General features: G+C 34.6%; 1 protein-coding gene across 1 annotated transcript in view; it reads right to left on the reverse strand.

Annotated features, from left to right (window-relative positions):
• The window catches only part of LOC132742921 (uncharacterized), a 56,074-nt gene that overhangs the window by 23,443 nt on the left and 9,661 nt on the right, over window positions 1–22,970 (reverse strand). Inside the window, exons 2-12 of the mRNA XM_060731428.1 lie at window positions 19,576–19,769; window positions 16,933–17,021; window positions 15,740–15,873; window positions 12,096–12,227; window positions 10,760–10,823; window positions 5,433–6,742; window positions 2,644–2,704; window positions 1,590–1,792; window positions 1,070–1,208; window positions 541–659; window positions 13–87 (exon numbers count right to left, since the gene is read on the reverse strand). Coding sequence (XP_060587411.1) covers window positions 13–87; window positions 541–659; window positions 1,070–1,208; window positions 1,590–1,792; window positions 2,644–2,704; window positions 5,433–6,742; window positions 10,760–10,823; window positions 12,096–12,227; window positions 15,740–15,873; window positions 16,933–17,021; window positions 19,576–19,769 — 2,520 coding nt within the window. The remainder of the gene's footprint in view (window positions 1–12; window positions 88–540; window positions 660–1,069; window positions 1,209–1,589; window positions 1,793–2,643; window positions 2,705–5,432; window positions 6,743–10,759; window positions 10,824–12,095; window positions 12,228–15,739; window positions 15,874–16,932; window positions 17,022–19,575; window positions 19,770–22,970) is intronic.

Raw genomic sequence — 22,970 nt, forward strand, 5'->3', positions numbered from 1 at the left:
TAGAATACTTACCGATTTTAATTCATCTTTTTTAGCAACAACCGACTTCGCATCTTTCTTGGGTGGAGGTGTCTGCTCCTTCTTCGACTGTGAAAGAAAAAAAAATTCCATAAAAAAAAGCGTGCATAATTTTTTTTATAAATATTAGAAATACTTATGGAAAATGTGCCAATTGCATGGCCAGCAAAAGTTAAAATGAAAATGTACAAATAACAAAACATACATTAGGCCTAAAAAAAAAATTAAGTTTGTTTCTGGTAACCCGACCTGTCAGCTTAATTTTTCCCCTGCACCGCAACTTTTTACAGACTACTCAACCATATGGTCTCTTTCCAGTGGCGAGGGTTAACAAACTCATACACACAAATTTTTACAGACTTTACAAAAAAAAAAAAAATCAATAATTTTACCAACCAGGTCTGGGTGTAATGGAATCGATGCTGAATCATACCTTACCCACTAAAAAAAAGCCCCCCCTACTGACACATCATTTTTTAGGAGATGTTACCAAAACAAACATATTTTTTTCCTATGCCTTACCTCGAGCGCATCAATTAAGGCACCAAAGTCGTAGGTTATTGGCTGTTTAGATTTTTTACCACTTTGAGCAGCAGAAGACTGTTGTGCTGGGGGCGTGGCCTGAGAAGTCTTCAAAATACCTGAAAACCAAAAACACAAGTAACAAGGTTTCAGTGAAAAGAAAAAAAAAAATTTAAAGAGCCCCTTGTCATTAAAAATTTTATGTACTCCAGTAAAATTGATGTGATAATATCAGCTATGTACCCTAAATTTAGTAATATTTGCTCAGCCAAACTTTTGTGAAATCGACACTTTGAAGTAATTTGCGAGGGCAAATATTCCCATATTGCCACATTGTTTCAAATTTATTATAATACCACGCTACTTATCAAAGAGTGAGTCCAAAGGGCGACGCCTGGTTGATCACATGAGCACTCCATTTTCTAATAATAATTGCACATAAGATTACTTAGGCAAGGTGTTAGCCCCTCCCCCCCCCAAAACCTGTACCCCAACCCTAAAGTTTCATAGAAAAACAAAGTATACAAACCTGGCTGTCGGACAGCAGAGGTATTTGGCTGGTGTGGGCTGGAATTATGGGATGGCTCCGTTGCCACGGTACCTGGCAACAACAAGGAAACCTTCTTCCCAGTGGAGGACGACTGGGAGGCGGGACTAGATGGGGTAAGCTGAAAAATAATGCGTAACTATAAAATATAGAGATCTAACTAGAAGGTTGTCGCCCACAATATACAGGTAGATCACAAACAACAATATACAGGTAGATCACAAAGCAATACTGTGAAATCATTTTAATCCGGCAAAAGGCAATTTCGTTGGGTCGTAAATTTGTGGATTTCTTATCCTGTCTGATACGCAAGAGATATACTATGTAACTTAATTATTTCAGACACCAGCCGAATTCCGGCTATGACCACCAATGTTTAGTAAGCTAGCTGGATAATAATCCTCCTCACATAGAACAATCCTGGCCGTATTCGAACCCAACAACAGTGGGGGCCTGAGATTTAAAGCCAACAATCTTTCACTAGCTTTAATATTTATATTACCTTCCACACTCCCTGTGACGGAGCATTCCGTACTGGCGAGACCGATTTCTTTGCCGCAAGTGGCAACTTTTGCTTCATCTTCAACTCCAGCATGTGTTGCTCAAGGTTTATTTCAGCCATTTCTGCGTCGGCAGCCTTGTTTGCAACCTCTCGTCTTTTCCGTCGCTTTCGTGAACTTCGACTCTCCTTCACTGAAGACGTACCTAAATAAAATAAATTACAAGAACGTTCACTGAAGACGTACCTAAATAAAATAAATTACAAGAACGTCATTAACTGGAAGCTTGGGGCAAGCAGTCTACGAAATTATCAGTTGTCCTATTGCCCGAGACAACCAGTTTTTGGTCCGGACAACCAATTTTTAAAAGTTTACTTGCCCGATGAACAAGTAAAAATTTGCAAAAAATATTCATCAAAATCTTAACGAATAGGGATAAAATTCAAGATATCAAATACAATTAGTTTGCCTACATTTATGACTGTTTCTCACTGAAGATAAGTTTGCAGATTTGATCATTAATGGCTTGGAGATGTTCTGATGAAAATCTTCGGGCAACCAGTTTTTACTTCGGACAACCAGATTTTCTTGAATTGGTTGCCTGAATGACAACAATTTTTAAACCCTAATTTCACAGACTGGTTTTCATTGGATTAAACTCAATACAGTGTTAAATCAGTACCTCTAGATGCTTGCAGAAATCATGATCACAAAAATAGACAAATACCACTTTTCTTCCCTTATTCTACACTTTTAATACATGATCATAATTATACAAATCAATTTAAAGAAATGAATTAGATGTCTTTACCTTGCCGATGGTCTTACCTATGGTATTTTTGTAAAGAGACTGGTTTAATAGTTTAACATGCTTAGACTGCTTTACAGGTTTACATAATTATGGCAGTTACATAGACCGGTTTATAGTTTTAGCTATGGTATTTTAAAGGAGACTGGTTTATAGTTGTGCCAATGGCATCATAACATAAACTGGTACCGTGACTGCTTTGAAAATTTTCTTTCTCAATTGAGACAAAGACTGGTTTAAAGATTTACCTGCAGTGTCCGGAGAAAATTGCTCGTCTGGAGATATGGTTTTTGTAGATTGCACATTATTCTGAAAATATAAATACAATACACATATATAGCATGATCGCAATAAGTAGAACTTTAGGTAGGGACCTGATGCACGTGCTTGACACATCATCATTTTGTCCAACACATATGAGCCCCGAAACGACAAAACCAACATAATGGGTTTGCAACCAACATGGATCCAGACCAGCCTGCTCATCCGCGCAGTCTGATCAGCATCCATGCTGTTCGCTTACAAACCCTATAACAAGTAGAGAAACTGATAGCGAACAGCATGGATCCTGATCAGACTGTGCGGATGCGCAGGCTGGTCTGGATCCATGCTGGTCGCTTTAACCCATTATTTTGGTTTTGTCGTGACATGGCTCATATACTCATTATAATTTTCAAATCCATCCATGAATATCAGAATCACTGGTCTCAGACACGTCCATCAGAGCATTTGTAGTAAAATGTTCCTTTGAAGTCAAGAGTGTGACCTTGACCTTTGAGCTTAAGACCTTTATCTTGTGCATGACATATTGCCCTAAATGGCTTTACATTCTATACCAAATTATTTTAAAATCCATTAACAAATGACAAAGCTATGAAACAAAGAAAGTATGAACAGAGACGGACGGAAGGATTACAGGACAGATGGACGCTACAAATCATATATGAGCCGTGTCACGACAAAACCAACATAGTGCGTTTGCGACCAACATGGATCCAGACCAGCCTGCTCATCCGCGCAGTCTGACAGGATCCATGCTGTTCGCTGACAAACCCTCACTTACAAACCCTATAACAAGTAGAGAAACTGATAGCGAACAGCATGGATCCTGATCAGACTGTGCGGATGCGCAGGCTGGTCTGGATCCATGCTAGTCGCAAACCCGCTATGTTGGTTTTGTCGTGACGCAGCTCATATAATTGCCTTCCCAATTTGAGGGGCATTAAAAAAAAAACACCCACTGACATACATTTTCTGACTTGACAAATTAAAATACCTGTCACAGTATTTTAACCACAAATTATTGTATTTAACTTGTTAGTTACATAAACTGCCACAGGTCATTTCGGTCACAAGTGTTAAAATTGACTATCTTAACATGTTACGAAGTAGTTTAAACATATTTTGTTGACAAACTGTAATATATATGTATTTAAAATTTAACATAGTGACATGTCATGGTTGACATTTTGCATTCCTTTCTTAATTTTTTTTTTTTTTTTTGTCAAAAAATATTTTCAGAGCCACTTGTCCCGGACGATTTGCTAAAGTAAATCCAATGTGCAGGCTACATTTTTTCTACTGATCGTCCTTTATCAAGTTCTCTTAAATTGTAGTTACAAGCTAATGAGTGGAATTTTCAATCTATATTTGTAATATGACAAATCTAAGTAATTTTTTTACGCAGTTTTAGGGCCAAAAAAGAGCCCCATATAATTTATATATTATAATAAAGTCAAAAAAAATTTTTTTGTCACAATAATTGTTAAATGAAAATTCATATTAATTAGGTATCACCTTGGTGCAATAACAGTTTAAGTCCTTCTAAAGTAAACAGCAGTTAATCAGTTATTGCACTAAGGTGACAAATTATTGTCAAAATGACTTTAAGGACATGAGAAACAGTCAGTATAACTCCGGTAAGTCAGAGGGACTGATGCAAAACCGGGATTAAATGACAAATTTTCAAGCCGTTGACTTTGACAAGCAAGTTACTAAAGGCGTAACGAAAGCAATGGGCAAATAAAAGGAAAGGGCAAAACTAAACCAGATTATTATAAATATATTCCTTGTGATTATCATGTGACACCTGGTCAGGGAAGTCCTTAAAGGAAACTTATTCATACTATTTATTTTTCAAATACAACTACGTAAATTTGAATGATAAAATATAGTATATTCTTACACACAGGAACGCATATAAAGCAGTTAGAACACACGGTCGTTGATCTGCAATTATATTCGCTGCTAGGAAAGGTGCGAAAAGTATCTCGAGATCAAAAGTGTCAAATCGATGGGACAGAGACTTCGTTATGGTAAAATGTTCTCAAATTATTCCTTACGGACCAAGTAAAAACTTCCACGCATCGAAAATATCAACACATAAAAATTTAACTCATATATTGGTAAATTAAATTATAAAGAATATAATGGGGAAAAAAATCAAGACTTTCATTTTACTTGAATACAGATCGAGAAAATTAACTTTTATTAATCTAAGTTCAACACATAGAAGTTTTGACTGTATATAATGTGTCATTAGTAGTAAGTCACATCAAGAAAATTTACTTGGACAAATATAAGTTCTACTTTTTGCAATGATTAATTACAAATTCGACACATCAAGAAAATCTACTTATAGAAGTTGAACACATAGAAGTTCTACGGTACTTTAAGGCATTACAGGTTTCATACATAGAAGTTCTACTGTACATATTGAGTAAATTACATACAAGTACGATCTCACATTGTTAATAACATTTTTTTTTTAGGCTATATCATAATTATAAATGATGAATGTGGCGGCATGGCCGAGTGGTTAACACATCGGACTAGTAATCTCATGATCACTTGCCGCATGGGTTCAAACCCCGTCAGGGGCAAGTCATTGTTTCCTTGAGCAAGAAACTTTACACTCATTGTTCAGTACTGGTTGGTTCCAGGAACGGATTCGAAAGTGTGTCTATAAGCTTATAGCTTCCTACACAATCGAACTAAAATAAATTCTGTATAAACCAATTATAAATGAACTACTTACAGCATTATTGATGATATCACTGTATGACATAGTGGCCGCAGGAAACTGACTAGAAATTGCGGGATGGCACCCACCGCCACAACCGGACAAATCCGGAAACTCCTCCTCGTCTTCAAAATGAAGGGTTATCTCCTCTGAAGCACCAACAGTTTCCTCATTTTCAGCAGTTACCTCCCCTGTTTTCTTCTTCCGTCGCCGCCGGCGACGCTTTTTCTTCTTCCCTTCCCCGTCACCCTGATTGTTGTTATTATTATCACTTAGGGAATGACCTTTCCTATCAAGGTCAATATCTGATTTATTGCTATCACTGAAAAAGTTTTGACCTTTGAACTGTCCACTCACATTAACCTGCGGATGACCTTTTAACTGTGACTTTTGATGGACACCATGATGACTTTTAATTTCAGTCTCTCCCGATTTTCGTTCATTTCCCAAATGGACACAATGAGAATTGGTCAAATGACCTTTATGTTCATTGACCTTTGAACTTCTCTGTGATACCTGACTAATTGTTGACACATTTGAGATATGATTTTCTGCCTTTGGCAATTCTTTGACGGCAGCGCTATACAGAAACTTGACAGGTCCCGTTTCACTCTCACCATGTTGTTTTTGATATGCGTTTTCCGAATTAAATGCTGAGTCTTCAAGTTTTTTATCTGCCCTTTCCAAATCCTGCATAATTTCCGCGACATTAACGTTCACATTGCCAATCCTAGATGCCGACCTACTACTCTCTTTCACATACTTTTTCGCGGACGTAGTTCTACTTATAGTAACACTATTATCACAGATGGCCTGTTCACCTTGATCGGTTGCCGCGACAACCAAGTTTTGTTTATGAGTCTGACTAGGGTTTGTTTGAGCAATACTTGCATAAGACCGCCTAAACGTAGGCTCTACACCACTATCATTTAAATAAGGCACCGAATTTACCGTACCATGCATAGTACTCGAACTTTCATTGTGACCGTGACCTTTGAACCCTGTGGCACCAGAATACACAGTATAAGCAGTAGATAACGAACCAGAGTTATTGGTCATGTGACTAAATTGGTTATCAGATACAGCCAGGCTAGCTACACAGATACCTTCAGTGAACCCGGTCGACGGATTGGTACCGTTGGAGACGGTGTTACGTCCTAGTAACATACCGTCCTCAGTGTCAATGTCAGACGCGCTCCTGTTCGATGAATGACGTGACCGTCTGCTGCCAGGTTTATGATGGTCTTTATAAGCCACTTGACCATTATTATACAGGGTGTTTGGTGATTCTTCTAATGTTGCGCTGGCGATGTGCTCCGGAAAATCTGAGAAGAAAAAATACCAATCATTGATTTTTCCGAAGGATTTAATTTTGCTTTTAAATCTGCAAAAAATACAATAATACCGTCAAATCATTGATTTTCTCAAAGGATTTAATTTTGCTTTTAAATCTGCAAAAAATATAATAATACCGTCAAATCATAGATTTCCCCGAAGGATTTAATTTTGCTTTCATTTCCCAATTTTGAAAAATTTTCAAAAATAATATTAATGCCGGCCAAGTATTTATCACAAGTTAACAGAAATAAAAGTTAAAATTTGGGAATACATTATAATCTTTGTGCAATAACGGGTTAACTCGTATTAAATCATATAAGGAGTTAAGCCGTTTCTGTACTAAGATGAGAATATATTTTACCTTGTAGAAAAATAAACCTATGCAAAACTACTTTATACCCTGATAAAATCCTGTATAATGTAAAGGAAAAAGATCTCCACTTTTAAATTATGAAATATTACACAACACATGTAGTTTAAATTTCTACTTTATAATCCTTACTTGCTGAAGAGCTTGTACTTTTTTTTATGACAGAAACTAGCCTTAGGCACGACAGTTAAATATCATCTATATATTAATTTCACATTTAATTAATTTATGAACATATTTTGTTTTTGTCTAGCCTTTTTTTACATAATTATTATGCTTCTGCATCCATTAAAAAGTACATATCAAGAAATAATGTCAGATAAATAAAGCGTGTGAAGCGTTAATAAATAATTATTTTTATTTGAACCATTATTAAAGTTACGCAAAAATTAATTTATATAATATTTTTTTTTAACTTTGATTTTTTAAATTTTTTGTTTAAAGACGTGACTTTCACATCGTCTTTCCAAAATTCCAAAAACCCAAGTCTATCTATAATTAGGTGTGCATACAAAATTTGAGCCACGGGGCGCCATGACAAAACCAACATAGTGCGTTTGCAACCAGCATGGATCCAGACCAGTCTGCACATCTGCACAGTCTGATCAGGATCCATGCTATTTGCAATCAGTTTCTTTACTTGTAATAGGGTTTGCAAGTGAACACTGTGCAGATGCTCATACTGGTCTGGATCCATGCTGGTTGCAAATGCACTATGTTGGTTTTGTCATGGCGCGGCTCAAATGTTTATTTATATTTGTACTATTGATTGCATAAACTTGTGCGGTACCTCTCTCATGATTAACTGTTAGAAAAACAAAAATTCTCTAAATTACTAACGAGAACTTACCACACTTTTCATATGCATTTTTACTAAATCTCAATTAAAAAAATTCATAACGCTACTTGTATTTACAGCGGACACTATTTTTAGCTTTTACTTAAAACCGATTTTGTGCTATTCATAAACTGATTATCACTCTATCATTTGTAGGTCAACATTCAGATGCAAATATCTTTGTTTTTCTAAGTCCATTTTTTTTGGAAATTTTTTTATATTTCACTCGAAAATGAAGCTAACCAATAGAACATAACATAAATCAATTTGTTTTGTTTTTTAATAAAATAGGGCTTTAAAAATTGTTGGATCAACTCTTGGTATTTGTATTTTTCACTTATGGAATTAATAATGGAATTAATAAAGTGTACTAAAGAAAATGTTGGGGGGGGGGGGGGGGAAACAAGGGGAAATAGGATCATGGTAGCCCCAGGTAGCCTACTGAAATTTATCTATATAGCTGTCAAGTTCTCTAGAATTTCTTTAAGATATACCAAGCTATCAAGTTCTCTAAGAATTCTTAAAGATACACTATGCTCAGCTTTGATTAAAATACTTTTATCACAGAAAATTATTGAAATCTATTAAATTTTTACTGAATATGTCTAATTTGAATAAAAAAAGGAATAAACTATGTATGGGAAGCTGCGTTACTGGTCAATAAAAGTTAATGTTTTCTTAAAAAAACTGCCCGTTTTAAATGACACTCTCTATTCACACCTACAGTTCACAGAATTTTAAACAATACGTATCTACTTTGTGTGAAGTCAAAACATGTTTACTTTATACTTACTTAGTGTTTGAAATTATTTTTTGTCCAATAGGATAGAAGTTTTTCAAATGAATTGTAACACGTTTACTTTGGTAAATCAATAAAACTAGTAAATCGACTGTTTATAAAATTTAATTGAACTAGAAATGTGTCATCATGCCACGGATGCCCCCGCATGCAGCCAAAATTTCAGATGTTATAATATTTAGTTCCAAATTTGTTTGCACAAATTATTGTTTTCATTTTAAGTTCAAAGCCCTTAAAACTTTTCAACGTTTACACAAACCATTTTCATACAATGTTCAAGGCACTGAAATTATTCAGTCTTAACCTTTTGAAAATAGCATATTTCATATTTGTAGCCAAAATAATGGCTACATAAATTTCCACAAAAGTATGAGTGCTGAAACTGAAAGTTCAAATTTTTTCCAATATTCAAGAAAGATAAGTTTGTCCAAAATCATTGAACCATGACCAAATTCAAACTTAAACTGCTTATTCCTAAGATGTATCTATATTATTTTCAAAGTGAAAGGGACATAACTCTGCCAAAAAATCATCGAACCATGACCAAATTCCAACTTGACCTGCCCATTCCTTTGACATATCCATATATCAAATTTGAGTTGAATATGTAACACTGTTGGGTAGATAATGAACAGAAACTGTAAATTTCATATTATTTTCAAAGTAAAAGGAGCATAACTCTGCCAAAAATCATCAAACCATGACCAAATTCAAACTTGACCTGTATTTTCTCATGACATATCCATATGTCAAATTTGATTTGAATGTGTTGTACCGTTGGGGAGATAATGAACGGAAACTGAAAATTTCATATTATTTTCAAAGTAAAAGGGGCATAACTCTGCCAAAAATCATCGAACCATGACCAAATTCAAACTTGACCTGTATTTTCTCATGACATATCCATATGTCAAATTTGAGTTGAATGTGTTGTACCGTTGGGGAGATAATGAACGGAAACTGAAAATTTCATATTATTTTCAAAGTAAAAGGGGCATAACTCTGCCAAAAATCATCGAACCATGACCAAATTCAAACTTGACCTGTATTTTCTCATGACATATCCATATGTCAAATTTGAGTTGAATGTGTTGTACCGTTGGGGAGATAATGAACGGAAACTGAAAATTTCATATTATTTTCAAAGTAAAAGGGGCATAACTCTGCCAAAAATCATCGAACCATGACCAAATTCAAACTTGACCTGTATTTTCTCATGACATATCCATATGTCAAATTTGATTTGAATGTGTTGTACCGTTGGGTAGATAATGAACGGAAACTGAAAATTTCATATTATTTTCAAAGTAAAAGGGGCATAACTCTGCCAAAAATCATCGAACCATGACCAAATTCAAACTTGACCTGTATTTTCTCATGACATATCCATATGTCAAATTTGAGTTGAATATGTGCAACCGTTACTAAGATAATGAACGGAAACTGATGATGACGGAATGACAGAATGACGGAAGGACGGAATGACGGAAGGACGGAAGGACGGAAGGACGGAACAGGGTAACACTATATGCCCCGGCCATTACATGGCGGGGGCATAAAAACACTTAGCTGGTTAAAACTTATTAGTACGTATTTACAAAATTAAATTGGTTGCGTGGCTGCGTACTTATAAATTTTATCCTATACAAAGAGACAGTGTTTAAATAATCAATATTTTTTTTTACCAAATTTGAGCATAGTACATCTTTAAAGTGACATTTTAATTGAGCCACGTCATGACAAAATTAACATAATGGGTTTGCGACCAGCATGGATCCAGACCAGCCTGCACATCCGTGCAGTCTGATCAGGATCCATGCTGTTCGCTATCAGTTTCTCTACTTGTTATAGGGTTTTTAAGCGAACAGCATGGATCCTGATCAGACTTGAGTGGATGCGCAGGCTGGTCTGGATCCATGCTGGTTGTAAATGCACTATGTTGGTTTTGTCATGACGCGGCTCATGATATCGCAAAAAATATTAGAAGATAAAAATACCTGTTTGAACAGATGAACTCTTGTAGCATATTTTCATGGTTCCATCACGGTTAGCTTCTGATTTCTAAAATATATATAGAAAAGTATTCACCAACTGTTGTAATCATTTTTTATTTCTTTAATTCAATTCCCAGTAGTCATTACTTGAAAGGTAAATTCACAACTTTTTCAAAAGCTGGAGGAAAAACTTCCAATGCTTTTCTGTAAACAATAATACAGACTCAATAAGCCAACTATAAAAGTACATAAATGAGCCGTGTCAAGACAAAACCAACATAATGGCTTTGCGACCAGCATGGATCCAGACCAGCCTGCGCATCCGCGCAGTCTGATCAGGATCCATGCTGTTCGCATACAAACTGTATAACAAGTAGAGAAACCGATAGCGAACAGCATGGATCCTGATCAGACTGCGCGGATCCATGCTGGTCGCAAAGCCATTATGTTGGTTTTGTCATGACGCGGCTCAAATATTGAAAGGCTTTGGAGAAATGAAATCAAAAAGCATTTCTGAGGCATAATGGGCCATTAAGTTTTTTTTTCAGGGTTTTTTTTTTTTCATCAAAAACTGACAAATTTAGATTTTGTTTTAATTGGTTTTACGACACATCAACACAGTATATGTCATATGACCCTGAAACAAGGAAAGATGATACAGGCTCACCTCTGGTGTAACAAACTTCAAAGCAACACCAGGGGTCAAAACCCCCCTCACCTGCTTGAGCTACGAGATATGCATAGACTCCAGTAATTCGAACCCCATTTACTCGCCTCTTACAATCACGCAGGGATAAACGGTGGCTGCAATTCTGATGCTGTTACCCTTAGAGGCAACTCCTCAGCCACGAGGGGAGGCATAAATCTATGCCATCAGGATCATGGAAGCTCCATATTGCCTACTGAAAATGTATCTATATAGCTGCAGCATTTTTTTTTTTTGTACTTTGGGAATGGTGCCAGTACCAGACTGATTGGGAAAAAATGTGTTATTTTGGCTTAAATTGGGAATTTTTTTTATGCATATTTTCTGCTACAAATAAGATTAGTCATCATGAATAAAGATAGCTAACAGCTTCCACTGTTCAGGTAGAACTATTGAGTGATGATTTGTATGATTATGTTGGATTTAGATATTTCAGAGAAATCACTTGGCCTTGTGGAAATTTTGAACAGCCATTTTGGGAATTTAAACATTGGAAATTGGGAATTTTAATGTCTATTTTTCTATTGGGAACAGTACTGTTTTAGGGTAGTAGTTATATAAAGTAAAAAAACACAGAGCTGTCAAGTTCTCTAAGAATTCTTAGAAAATTAATGTGCTGCTTTAACAACCTACATGTTTAGTTTTCCACTGTTGATTGACAGGCTCCTTGAAGCCGTTCAGTAAATGGGGCGTTTCTATGAAATTATCACCAGAAAAGTTCTGCCTCGCACTGGAATATTCTTTCCCATCTCCTGACCCAGTCAGCTGAAAAAATATAAAATACAATTTAAATTGCGTTATTTATGTATCACTAATTTATCACATAAACCACAGCGCAGGAGTGTTATAAAGCTATTCTGTTAAAAATGATATTACATTAGTGTAATAACACTTTGACGTGACATCATTTGTGCTATATATAAACATAGCGTTAAAGCGCGCCGCTAATGTTAGCCTTACACTATAGGCATGTCAATGAAAAATGACTCTTTTTTAACAGTTTACCGGTCTTATTTTAAATATGTGATAAATAGAATATTATATTTGTGTAGTAGATACTATATTTATTGAACTCTGTGAATAAAACAATATTAGGCACGCCAGAGGCTCGCATATTAAGATTTTATTCAACAAGTTCAATAAATTTAGTATTAAACCTACACTCATTCAATATCCTCTATATAAAACTGGCACCACATCATCTTTTACTGAAGGGGGCCTCCGTGGCTGAGTGGTTAAGGTCGCTGACTTGAGATCACAGGTCCCTCACCGCTGTAGGTTCGATCCTCACTAGGGTTGAAATCTTCTATGTGAGGAAGCCATCCAGCTGGCTTACGGAAGGTCGGTGGTTCTACCCAGGTTCCCGCTCGTGCCTGAAATTCCAGGAGGGGCACCTGGGGTCTTCCTCCACCAATAACAGCTGGAAAAAAATCGACGAAAAAATCTCGGCGGGACGCTCTAGGATGTCCCGACTTGAGTGTACGGTCGCCCATATGGGCTTTCCGGCGGCGACCTAATATAAACGCATTAAAAAAAAAAATCTATTACTGAGGTCCTCTAGGCAGCAGGTCAATCAGAAATCCCATTATGCATTATGAAGCTATGACCTGCAGGGCTTAACTCGGTTAAGAGGAAGTTTTGGGGGTAATTTACTCCTTGACTAAATTTCGCTTGTGACTTCCAAAATGTAATGCATTTCTGTCTGCCTTTGTTAACTCCTGGTTCTGGTGAAGTATGACATTGTGCACAGAGCATGTAAAGGGGAAAATATAGCATTTTGATGGGGAAATATAGCATTTTTGGGGGAAAATATAGCAATTTTAGGGAAAAATTAATAGCAATTGTGGGGGGGGGGAATATAGTATTTTTAGGGGAAAATATAACATTTTTATGGGAAAAGGTATATTAGCATTTTTAGGGGGAAAAAAAGCATTTTTAGGGGACAATATACCGGGTAGCATATTTAGGGGAAAATAAGGCATTTTTAGGGGAAATTATAGCTATTTATAAGGGAAAATATCAGCATTTTTTTTTTTTTGGGGGGGGGGGGGGGGAAATATACTTATTTTGGGCTAGGGAAAATTATTTCTTTTTAGCCTTTATTTGGGCTGTAAAATATATGGAGGAAAAAAAAATAAAAACCTGCACTGGCTGAACTTTGATATCAATACGGGTGTCAAAATTATTTGACTAAATGTTTAATACTATTTTAGCAATAAATTAAAAAAAAAATCTCCATATTAAAGTTTGCTGGTATTTTAACTTCCTGGTTATATATTACATTTCTGATGGGTTGATTAATATCGGTTTTACAGTACATGGCCACTATTTTGAAGATAAAATATTCGGGTATTTTGGAAATATACAATAGTGTTTGTATAAGTGTATGTTACAATATCAGTCTCGAGGTTTTAAAGTGGATTTGTCTACAATTGTCAAGTATTTAAATATCGATTAAAAACAATTGAAAAAAACAAGTATCAATTGTATTAATTGTTTATCAAAATATTTCTTGAAAACAATAATCGTTGACAGAGTTGATAATGATTTACTATGGAACATTTATACATTTGAGCCGCGTCATGACAAAAAAACCAACATAATGGATTTGCGACCAGCATGGATCCAGACCAGCCTGCCGCATCCGCGCAGTCTGATTCAGGATTCATGCTGTTCGCTCCGGCACCAAGTCTATTACAAGTAGAGAAACTGATAAGCGAACAGCATGGATCCTGATTCAGACCTGAGACGGTATGCGCAGGCTGTCTAGATCCCATGCTGATTCTAACAAACTCCATTATGTTGGTTTTGTCATGATGCGGCTCATTTATACATTTATATTATTAGTTATCAAGATTGTTGACATGATATATAGCCCTAAGTAGAGGTGGTTTTTAACACAAGGTTTCACATTAATCATTGTTATATATTCGTGAAATGTTTGAACATTTGTTCACCCATTTAACATTAATAATATACTCCTTTCAAAGATTGAGAGATTTCACCCCCATCAAAGTAGTTGACGCATGCTTACAAATTATACAAACTATCGCAATCCACTTGTTGTGATTAATATAGCACGGAGCACATTTATCACCTCCGCATCACTGGCAACTGCCAAGCAGTTAATCATACTTAGTGCCAGCACTTCCCAGAGGAACGGATATTATTTCTGTACATGCCAGAGCAGGCACAGACACCTTTTGGGACAGGGTAACCCATACCCTAAGGCAGGGGATTTTGGGTCGTTTAAGGCAAAATTCGAAATTTTATGTTATCATGTATTTTAGGTATTTTTATCACATTTACTCATTACACTATTTTTCCTACCAGTTTTTAATTTTCCGACCATTGAAATCAATAGTAGTATTAGACTAACAAATCAAACAAATTACTTTAAGTTGATCTATTTTATAATTTGGAGCGGGATTTTTTTTTGAGATAGGGGAAAAAATACATATGATTTTGATGAGGGAACGATACCCATATTCGGCCCCAAAACGACCAAACGAGTGACCTGCAGAGCATTAAGAAAGTGAAGATGGCTGTAGTAAGGATTTTGTGATCAATCAACAAACTTTAGTCACCCGCACTGGCCGGGAATCAAACTCGTCCCCTGATTCATAGTCCAATACTCTACTACTTGAGCTAACCATTAAGCAGCCCTGACAATGTCCAAATTGTAATGCAGCAAAGTAAATGTTTAAAAAAATTCAGCAAAGTAATTGTTTAACGAATTCAGATAAATAACGGTTTAACAAATTCAGCAAAGTACAGATTTAACAAATTCAGCAAAGTAAAGGTTTAACAAATTCAGCAAATTAAAGGTTTAACAAATTCAGCTAAATAACTGTTTAACAAATTCAGCAAATTAAAGGTTTAACAAATTTAGCAAAGTATTGTAAGTAAAGGCTTAACAAATTCAGCAAAGTTAAGGTTTAAAAAATTCAGCAAAAATAAAGGTTTAACAAATTCAGCAAAGTGAAGGTTTAACACATACAATTTGGCAAAATAAAGGTTTAACAAATTTAGCAAAGTATTGAAAGTAAAGGTTTAACAAATTTGACAGTATTGAAAGTAAAGGTTTAACAAATTCAGCAAAGTTAAGGTTTAACAAATTCAGCAAAGTCAAGGTTTAACAAATTCAGCAAAGTCAAGGTTTAACAAATCCAGCAAAGTAAAGGTTAAACAAATTCGGCAAAGTAAGTGTTTAACAAATTCAGCAAAGTCAAGGTTTAACAAATTCGGCAAAGTAAATATTTAAAAAATTCTCTTACCTGAGAGGTATGTATAAATCCGTTCTGATATGTACCCCCATCGAATGGCATACCGTTCGGTACGTTACCGTACGGCTGCATCATGTCACCAATGGCCGTCGGGCCCCAACCGGATGTGGGAACGTAGCCTTTACCTGGGTTGAGGAATCGGTTCGAGACACTTAATTACCTGATGGAATATAGACCCAAAACAAGAGCTGGTTGAACCGGGTGATGCTCCCCGAATAGGTTTTGGACACTTGTCACACAGGAAGGTAATTACCTCTTGTAGTGTCAGAGTTATGTCACCGACAAAGTTCAAAGTGTAAAAGCAACCCAAATGATACGCGCAACACGTCATATAGATGTGGTGATCATTTCTGTGAAATAGTTGTAAAATCCGACTTCAAATAACAAAGTTATGGGACGGATAGAATTCAAGATGTACGTACGTACAATGCCGGAAGAACTGAAAGACGGACGGACAACCCGGCGACTTTATGCTCCCCCGAAATTTTTCGGAGAGCATAAAAATGTAAAATCAGGATGTTTTGCCATGGGATTAAATTAATTGTCACTTTAGAGCAGAAACATAACAAGTGCTTTTAAATATAAAAGCAGTTAATCAGTTATTGCACTGAGGTAACTTTTTGTAATATTTTCTGGATTGAAGCTTTATAAAGAATGAGTATTTGTTATTTCTACTTATTTTTCTTTCTTAACAAAATTTTAACCTATTGTTCGAACTTTGTTTCAGTTTAAAACTAAGTAGACCAATTAAAGCCTGTCCCACAATTTTTAACATTTCATTTTTTATTAAAGCAACACGCCAAGATTCAAGTTCATTTTCATGAAAATTTTTGAAAAGTATTTAAAAGTAAAATATTGTGAGGTGAAAAATTAAAGCTAAATCACAAAATATATAGCAAGCGGCACTCACAATTACTAGAAATATATCAAAAAGTGGTCATCATATGCAAAAACAGCCCATACTGCGTTAGTAAACGCAGTAGAATTATGGTTATAAAATTCAGCCAAATCAGTCTTAAACCGCACATAACATGTAAAATGTAATTTGGATCTTGAATGTTTTTACTTTTCTTAAAATTTTAGTACATTTTTCTCAATATTGATTTTTCTTGAAATATTTTTGCTCATTTTGAGGTGTACAGCTTTAAATATAATCTTGAATTCATTTCTGTGATAAAACGTACCTGGCTGTATATGTTGGTACTGCTGCGACATATATAATGCCTGTTGTGGCGTATATTTTCCTCTATGCCTTGGTCTTACACCACCAAATCTGAAACACATATAAAAGCAAATCTATGTCTTGGTCTTACACCACCAAATCTGAAACACATATAAGAGCAAATCTATGTCTTGGTCTTACACCACCAAATCTGAAACACATAAAAGCAAATCTATGTCTTGGTCTTACACCACCAAATCTGAAACACATATAAAAGCAAATCTATGTCTCAGTCTTACACCACCAAATCTGAAACACATATAAAAGCAAATCTATGTAGCGGTCTTACACCACCAAATCTGAAACACATATGAAAACAAATGAATGACTGCCTAAACAAATGTAAACATAAACCAGGCAGTGATTTTTTTTTCTCATTTAAAAGGGAAGAGGCCTGAGGCTCTCAATTTTTAACAAAAAGGTAAGCTAAATTTAGCAACTCTCGTATCTAAATATAGAAAGTAGTATTTCTAAATAAAGTAACATACCTTGGCTCTCCAGCATTAACAAAAGGTAAGCTAATTTTAGCAACTCTCGTATCTAAATATAGAAAGTAGTATTTCTAAATAAAGTAACATACCTTGGCTCTCCAGCATTAACAAAAGGTAAGCTAAATTTAGCAACTCTAGTATCTAAATATAGAAAGTAGTATTTCTAAATAAAGTAACATACCTTGGCTCTCCAGCATTAACAAAAGGTAAGCTAAATTTAGCAACTCTGTATCTAAATATAGAAAGTAGTATTTCTAAATAAAGTAACATACCTTGGCTCTCCAGCATTAACAAAAGGTAAGCTAAATTTAGCAACTCTTGTATCTAAATATAGAAAGTAGTATTTCTAAATAAAGTAACATACCTTGGCTCTCCAGCATTAACAAAAGGTAAGCTAAATTTAGCAACTCTCGTATCTAAATATAGAAAGTAGTATTTCTAAATAAAGTAACATACCTTGGCTCTCCAGCATTAACAAAAGGTAAGCTAATTTTAGCAACTCTCGTATCTAAATATAGAAAGTAGTATTTCTAAATAAAGTAACATACCTTGGCTCTCCAGCATTAACAAAAGGTAAGCTAAATTTAGCAACTCTCGTATCTAAATATAGAAAGTAGTATTTCTAAATAAAGTAACATACCTTGGCTCTCCAGCATTAACAAAAGGTAAGCTAAATTTAGCAACTCTAGTATCTAAATATAGAAAGTAGTATTTCTAAATAAAGTAACATACCTTGGCTCTCCAGCATTAACAAAAGGTAAGCTAAATTTAGCAACTCTTGTATCTAAATATAGAAAGTAGTATTTCTAAATAAAGTAACATACCTTGGCTCTCCAGCATTAACAAAAGGTAAGCTAAATTTAGCAACTCTCATATCTAAATATAGAAAGTAGTATTTCTAAATAAAGTAACATACCTTGGCTCGCTCCAGCATTAACAAAAGGTAAGCTAAATTTAGCAACTCTCGTATCTAAATATAGAAAGTAGTATTTCTAAATAAAGTAACTTACCTTGGCTCTCCAGCATTAACAAAAGGTAAGCTAAATTTAGCAACTCTCGTATCTAAATATAGAAAGTAGTATTTCTAAATAAAGTAACATACCTTGGCTCTCCGGCATTAACAAAAGGTAAGCTAATTTTAGCAACTCTAGTATCTAAATATAGAAAGTAGTATTTCTAAATAAAGTAACATACCTTGGCTCTCCAGCATTAACAAAAGGTAAGCTAAATTTAGCAACTCTCGTATCTAAATATAGAAAGTTGTATTTCTAAATAAAGTAACTTACCTTGGCTCTCCGGCATTAACAAAAGGTAAGCTAAATTTAGCAACTCTCGTATCTAAATATAGAAAGTAGTATTTCTAAATAAAGTAACATACCATGGCTCTCCGGCATTAACAAAAGGTAAGCTAAATTTAGCAACTCTCGTATCTAAATATAGAAAGTAGTATTTGTAAATAAAGTAACATACCATGGCTCTCCAGCATTAACAAAAGGTAAGCTAAATTTAGCAACTCTCGTATCTAAATATAGAAAGTAGTATTTCTAAATAAAGTAACATACCTTGGCTCTCCGGCATTAACAAAAGGTAAGCTAATTTTAGCAACTCTCGTATCTAAATATAGAAAGTAGTATTTCTAAATAAACTAACTTACCTTGGCTCTCCAGCATTAACAAAAGGTAAGCTAATTTTAGCAACTCTCGTATCTAAATATAGAAAGTAGTATTTCTAAATAAAGTAACATACCTTGGCTCTCCAGCATTAACAAAAGGTAAGCTAATTTTAGCAACTCTCGTATCTAAATATAGAAAGTAGTATTTCTAAATAAAGTAACATACCTTGGCTCTCCGGCATTAACAAAAGGTAAGCTAAATTTAGCAACTCTTGTATATTAATATAGAAAGTAGTATTTCTAAATAAAGTAACATACCTTGGCTCTCCGGCATTAACAAAAGGTAAGCTAAATTTAGCAACTCTTGTATCTAAATATAGAAAGTAGTATTTCTAAATAAAGTAACATACCTTGGCTCTCCAGCATTAACAAAAGGTAAGCTAAATTTAGCAACTCTCGTATCTAAATATAGAAAGTAGTATTTCTAAATAAAGTAACATACCTTGGCTCCCCAGCATTAACAAAAGGATAGCATGTGGTAATATAACTAGGTAACCCGTTCACACCGGACTGATCTTTTCCGGGTCCAGGACCCAACAAGCCGTCTGTTAATGGACCTGATATACTAGGCATGCCGGAGAATTGCCGTGGAACAAATTCTTTTGCCTCCGGAGACAGCATGTTTGACAAACTCTCCTTAAATTGAAAGAATGAACAATATCTAAATAAGTACACAAGCTCTCCTTAAATTAATAGAATGAACAATATCTAAATACTGTTAAATTCCTATAAAACGCCCCTGGGGGCTAAACATTTTCCAAATGGGGGGGCTATTATTACAACACAGTTTTTCCTAAATCCAAAAATCACTGTAAATACATTTAGTGTTAGCAAGTGTTGGTAATAACATTAAAAAGTGTTAAGGCTTTAAAGTTCATTATACAGTATACATATTTGTGTTTACTATAAAATAACAAGAGCGATCAGTAATCACATGTGTCGCCTCATGATGGCCAATTTCATGTTGGGACAAATTTTGTGACAGACTGACAGACAGACGGACAGTGCACAACTAGACTTTGTACTGATCATTCCTGTGAAGTTTGGATAAAATTGCACCAGTAGTTTATGAGGAGTAGTCCGGACAAGCTTTTGCGTATCTGGCAACACACAGAAAAAAACACCTTTTTATCAAAGGGCCATAACTCGGCCAAAAATCATTCAACCGGAAAACCCGTGCAATATGCGCAAGGACTTGAGCTACAGATCAATCCTGTAAAGTTTCATTGAAATTGCATTAGTGGTATAAGAGAAGTAGTCTGGACAAACTTTAAAAATAAAAATTATTAAAGGGCCATAACTCAAACAAAAATCATTGAACCGGAAAATGCTAACAATATGCACAACTAGACTTGGTACTGATCATTCCTGTAAAGTTTGGATGAAATTGCACCAGTAGTTTATGAGGAATAGTCCGGACAAGTTTTGTGACGGACGGACGGACAGACAGACAGACAACGGAGAAGTGATCCCTATATGTCGCCACTACTCCGTAGAGGCGACACAAAAATGGATTCTGAATGATTTGAATAATATTATGTTTTTAATTATGAGTTTAGCACTGATGAGTAGATTGTTTTCCTTATCAAAAGGCCGGGGGGCCTTTATTAGGGGATGGCGTTTATTAGGAATTTTACAGTAAGTACACAAACTCATGAAGTGAACTGAAATCATTTAAAGATCTTCTAACTAAATTTTTTTTATGTTTTATATCATAAATATAATTCTCAAATGAAGATTTATCAATATTGTAAGTTCCAATAAGCATTATTTGTAAATATATTACCGAATTTACATTTCATGTTAATAACGGGAGGTACATGTAATTAGAAATTTATTTTCTATAAAGTCCAAGTCAAACTTTTCAGTAAGAAATGAATGCATATATTTTGATGATTACATAATTATAATGTGGACAAATATCTGCAGTACATATTTTACATATTCTTTGATGTTTGAAAATTGTTTTAGTACCATAAATTATAATATACAAACAATAAAATTTCACTTAAGTGCGGTAACAACCTTAACATACAGGATCTTAAAACAGATATGAAAGTTAATGACAGACAAGTAATTCTATGTATTTAATTATCGATCTATTGGTGTACTGTTGATATTTGTCATCTGATATTGATATATCGTTGATACAATATATGCTTTGCACTGAAATAAAGACAGCTCTAAAAAATTGTCAATTGAGAAAGGTGTATCGTTGATACATATTTATGTCATCCGATATCGATATATCATTGAAACAATCTGATATTGATATATCATTGAAACAATTTGATATTGATATATCATTGAAACAATCCGATATTGATATATCATTGAAACAATCTGATATCGATATATCATTGAAACAATCCGATATTGATATATCATTGAAACAATCCGATATTGATATATCATTGAAACAATCCGATATTGATATATCATTGAAACAATCCGATATTGATATATCATTGAAACAATACGATATTATTATATCATTGAAACAATCTGATATTGATATATCATTGAAACAATCCGAATTGATATATCATTGAAACAATCTGATATTGATATATCATTGAAACAATCCAATATATATATATTATTAAAACAATCCGATATTGATATATCATTGAAACAATCCGATATTGATAAATCATTGAAACAATGAGGTATGCTTTGCACTGAAACAATTAAAGCTCTAACAAAATGATAAGAATGCATGCAGCAAAAATTCCAACTAGTCTACATTTCGGGTGTTGTATCAAAAAATCAAATACCCAATAACAATTAATCAAAATTCACATGTTGTTGTTGATTATTCTATCCTTAACAATGTAATCAATCAAGTAAAAGAAATTCATGTGACTTCAAAAGATATCAATAGAAGCTCGGGCTTTTCCTCTAGCTATTTTGGGAAAAAGGATTTAGTCCAATTTGGGAAATTTTGCTTTGTAAGACAGGGATTTTTTTTGGCTTATTTTATAGCCATTATTGGGTCATATTCCCAAATGAAAATAGGATATTATTTTCCCAATTCACAGGGAAAAAATTCCAATTGAAAGTTAAATTATAACAAGAACTGTCGGAGGACAGTAACGCTCGACTATTCGAAAATTTGTCACAAGGGTGTTTCATTGAGTATAATAATGCTTACCTATATGAATACATAAAATTGTCCGAAAAGGTACAAACTCTTCAAGTTTCAATACATTCCCTTCAGTAGTTATGGAGAGACAAGCTTACATGCAAAAACTTAACCAAGAATTCATGAGTCGAAAAAGGGGCATAATTATGCAAAAAAAGCAAATCAGAGTTATGGGACTTGTACCAATCATCTTAGATAATCACAGAGACCAAGTGTGTGAAGTTTCAATCCATTCCCTTCAGTAGTTATGGAGATACCAGCTTACATGCAAAAACTTAACCAAGAATTTCTAAGTCGAAACAGGGGCATAATTATGTTAAAAAGCAAATCAGAGTTATGGGACTTGTGCCAATCATCTAAGATAATCACAGAGAACAAGTGTGTGAAGTTTCAATCCATTCCCTTCAGTAGTTATGGAGATACCAGCTTACATGCAAAAACTTAACCAAGAATTTCTAAGTCGAAAAAGGGGCATAATTATGTAAACTAGAAATGTGTCCATAGGACACGGGTGCCCCCACCGCGCCACTGTTATCTCAATCTTTTTACTAAGTCAAGGGAAATAACTCTACAAATATTTGATAAATCCACAAGCAAAACCCCAGGTGCAAATTTAAAATATGCTGAGCAACCTGCCCTTAAGGTTTAATGACTATGTCAAATCCAAGTTGAAAAATTGCAAAAAATTTCTA

This window comes from Ruditapes philippinarum, unplaced genomic scaffold, assembly GCF_026571515.1.
Source record: "Ruditapes philippinarum isolate M1 unplaced genomic scaffold, ASM2657151v2 ctg5078_1_1_1_1, whole genome shotgun sequence".
NCBI classification, from domain to species: domain Eukaryota; kingdom Metazoa; phylum Mollusca; class Bivalvia; order Venerida; family Veneridae; genus Ruditapes; species Ruditapes philippinarum.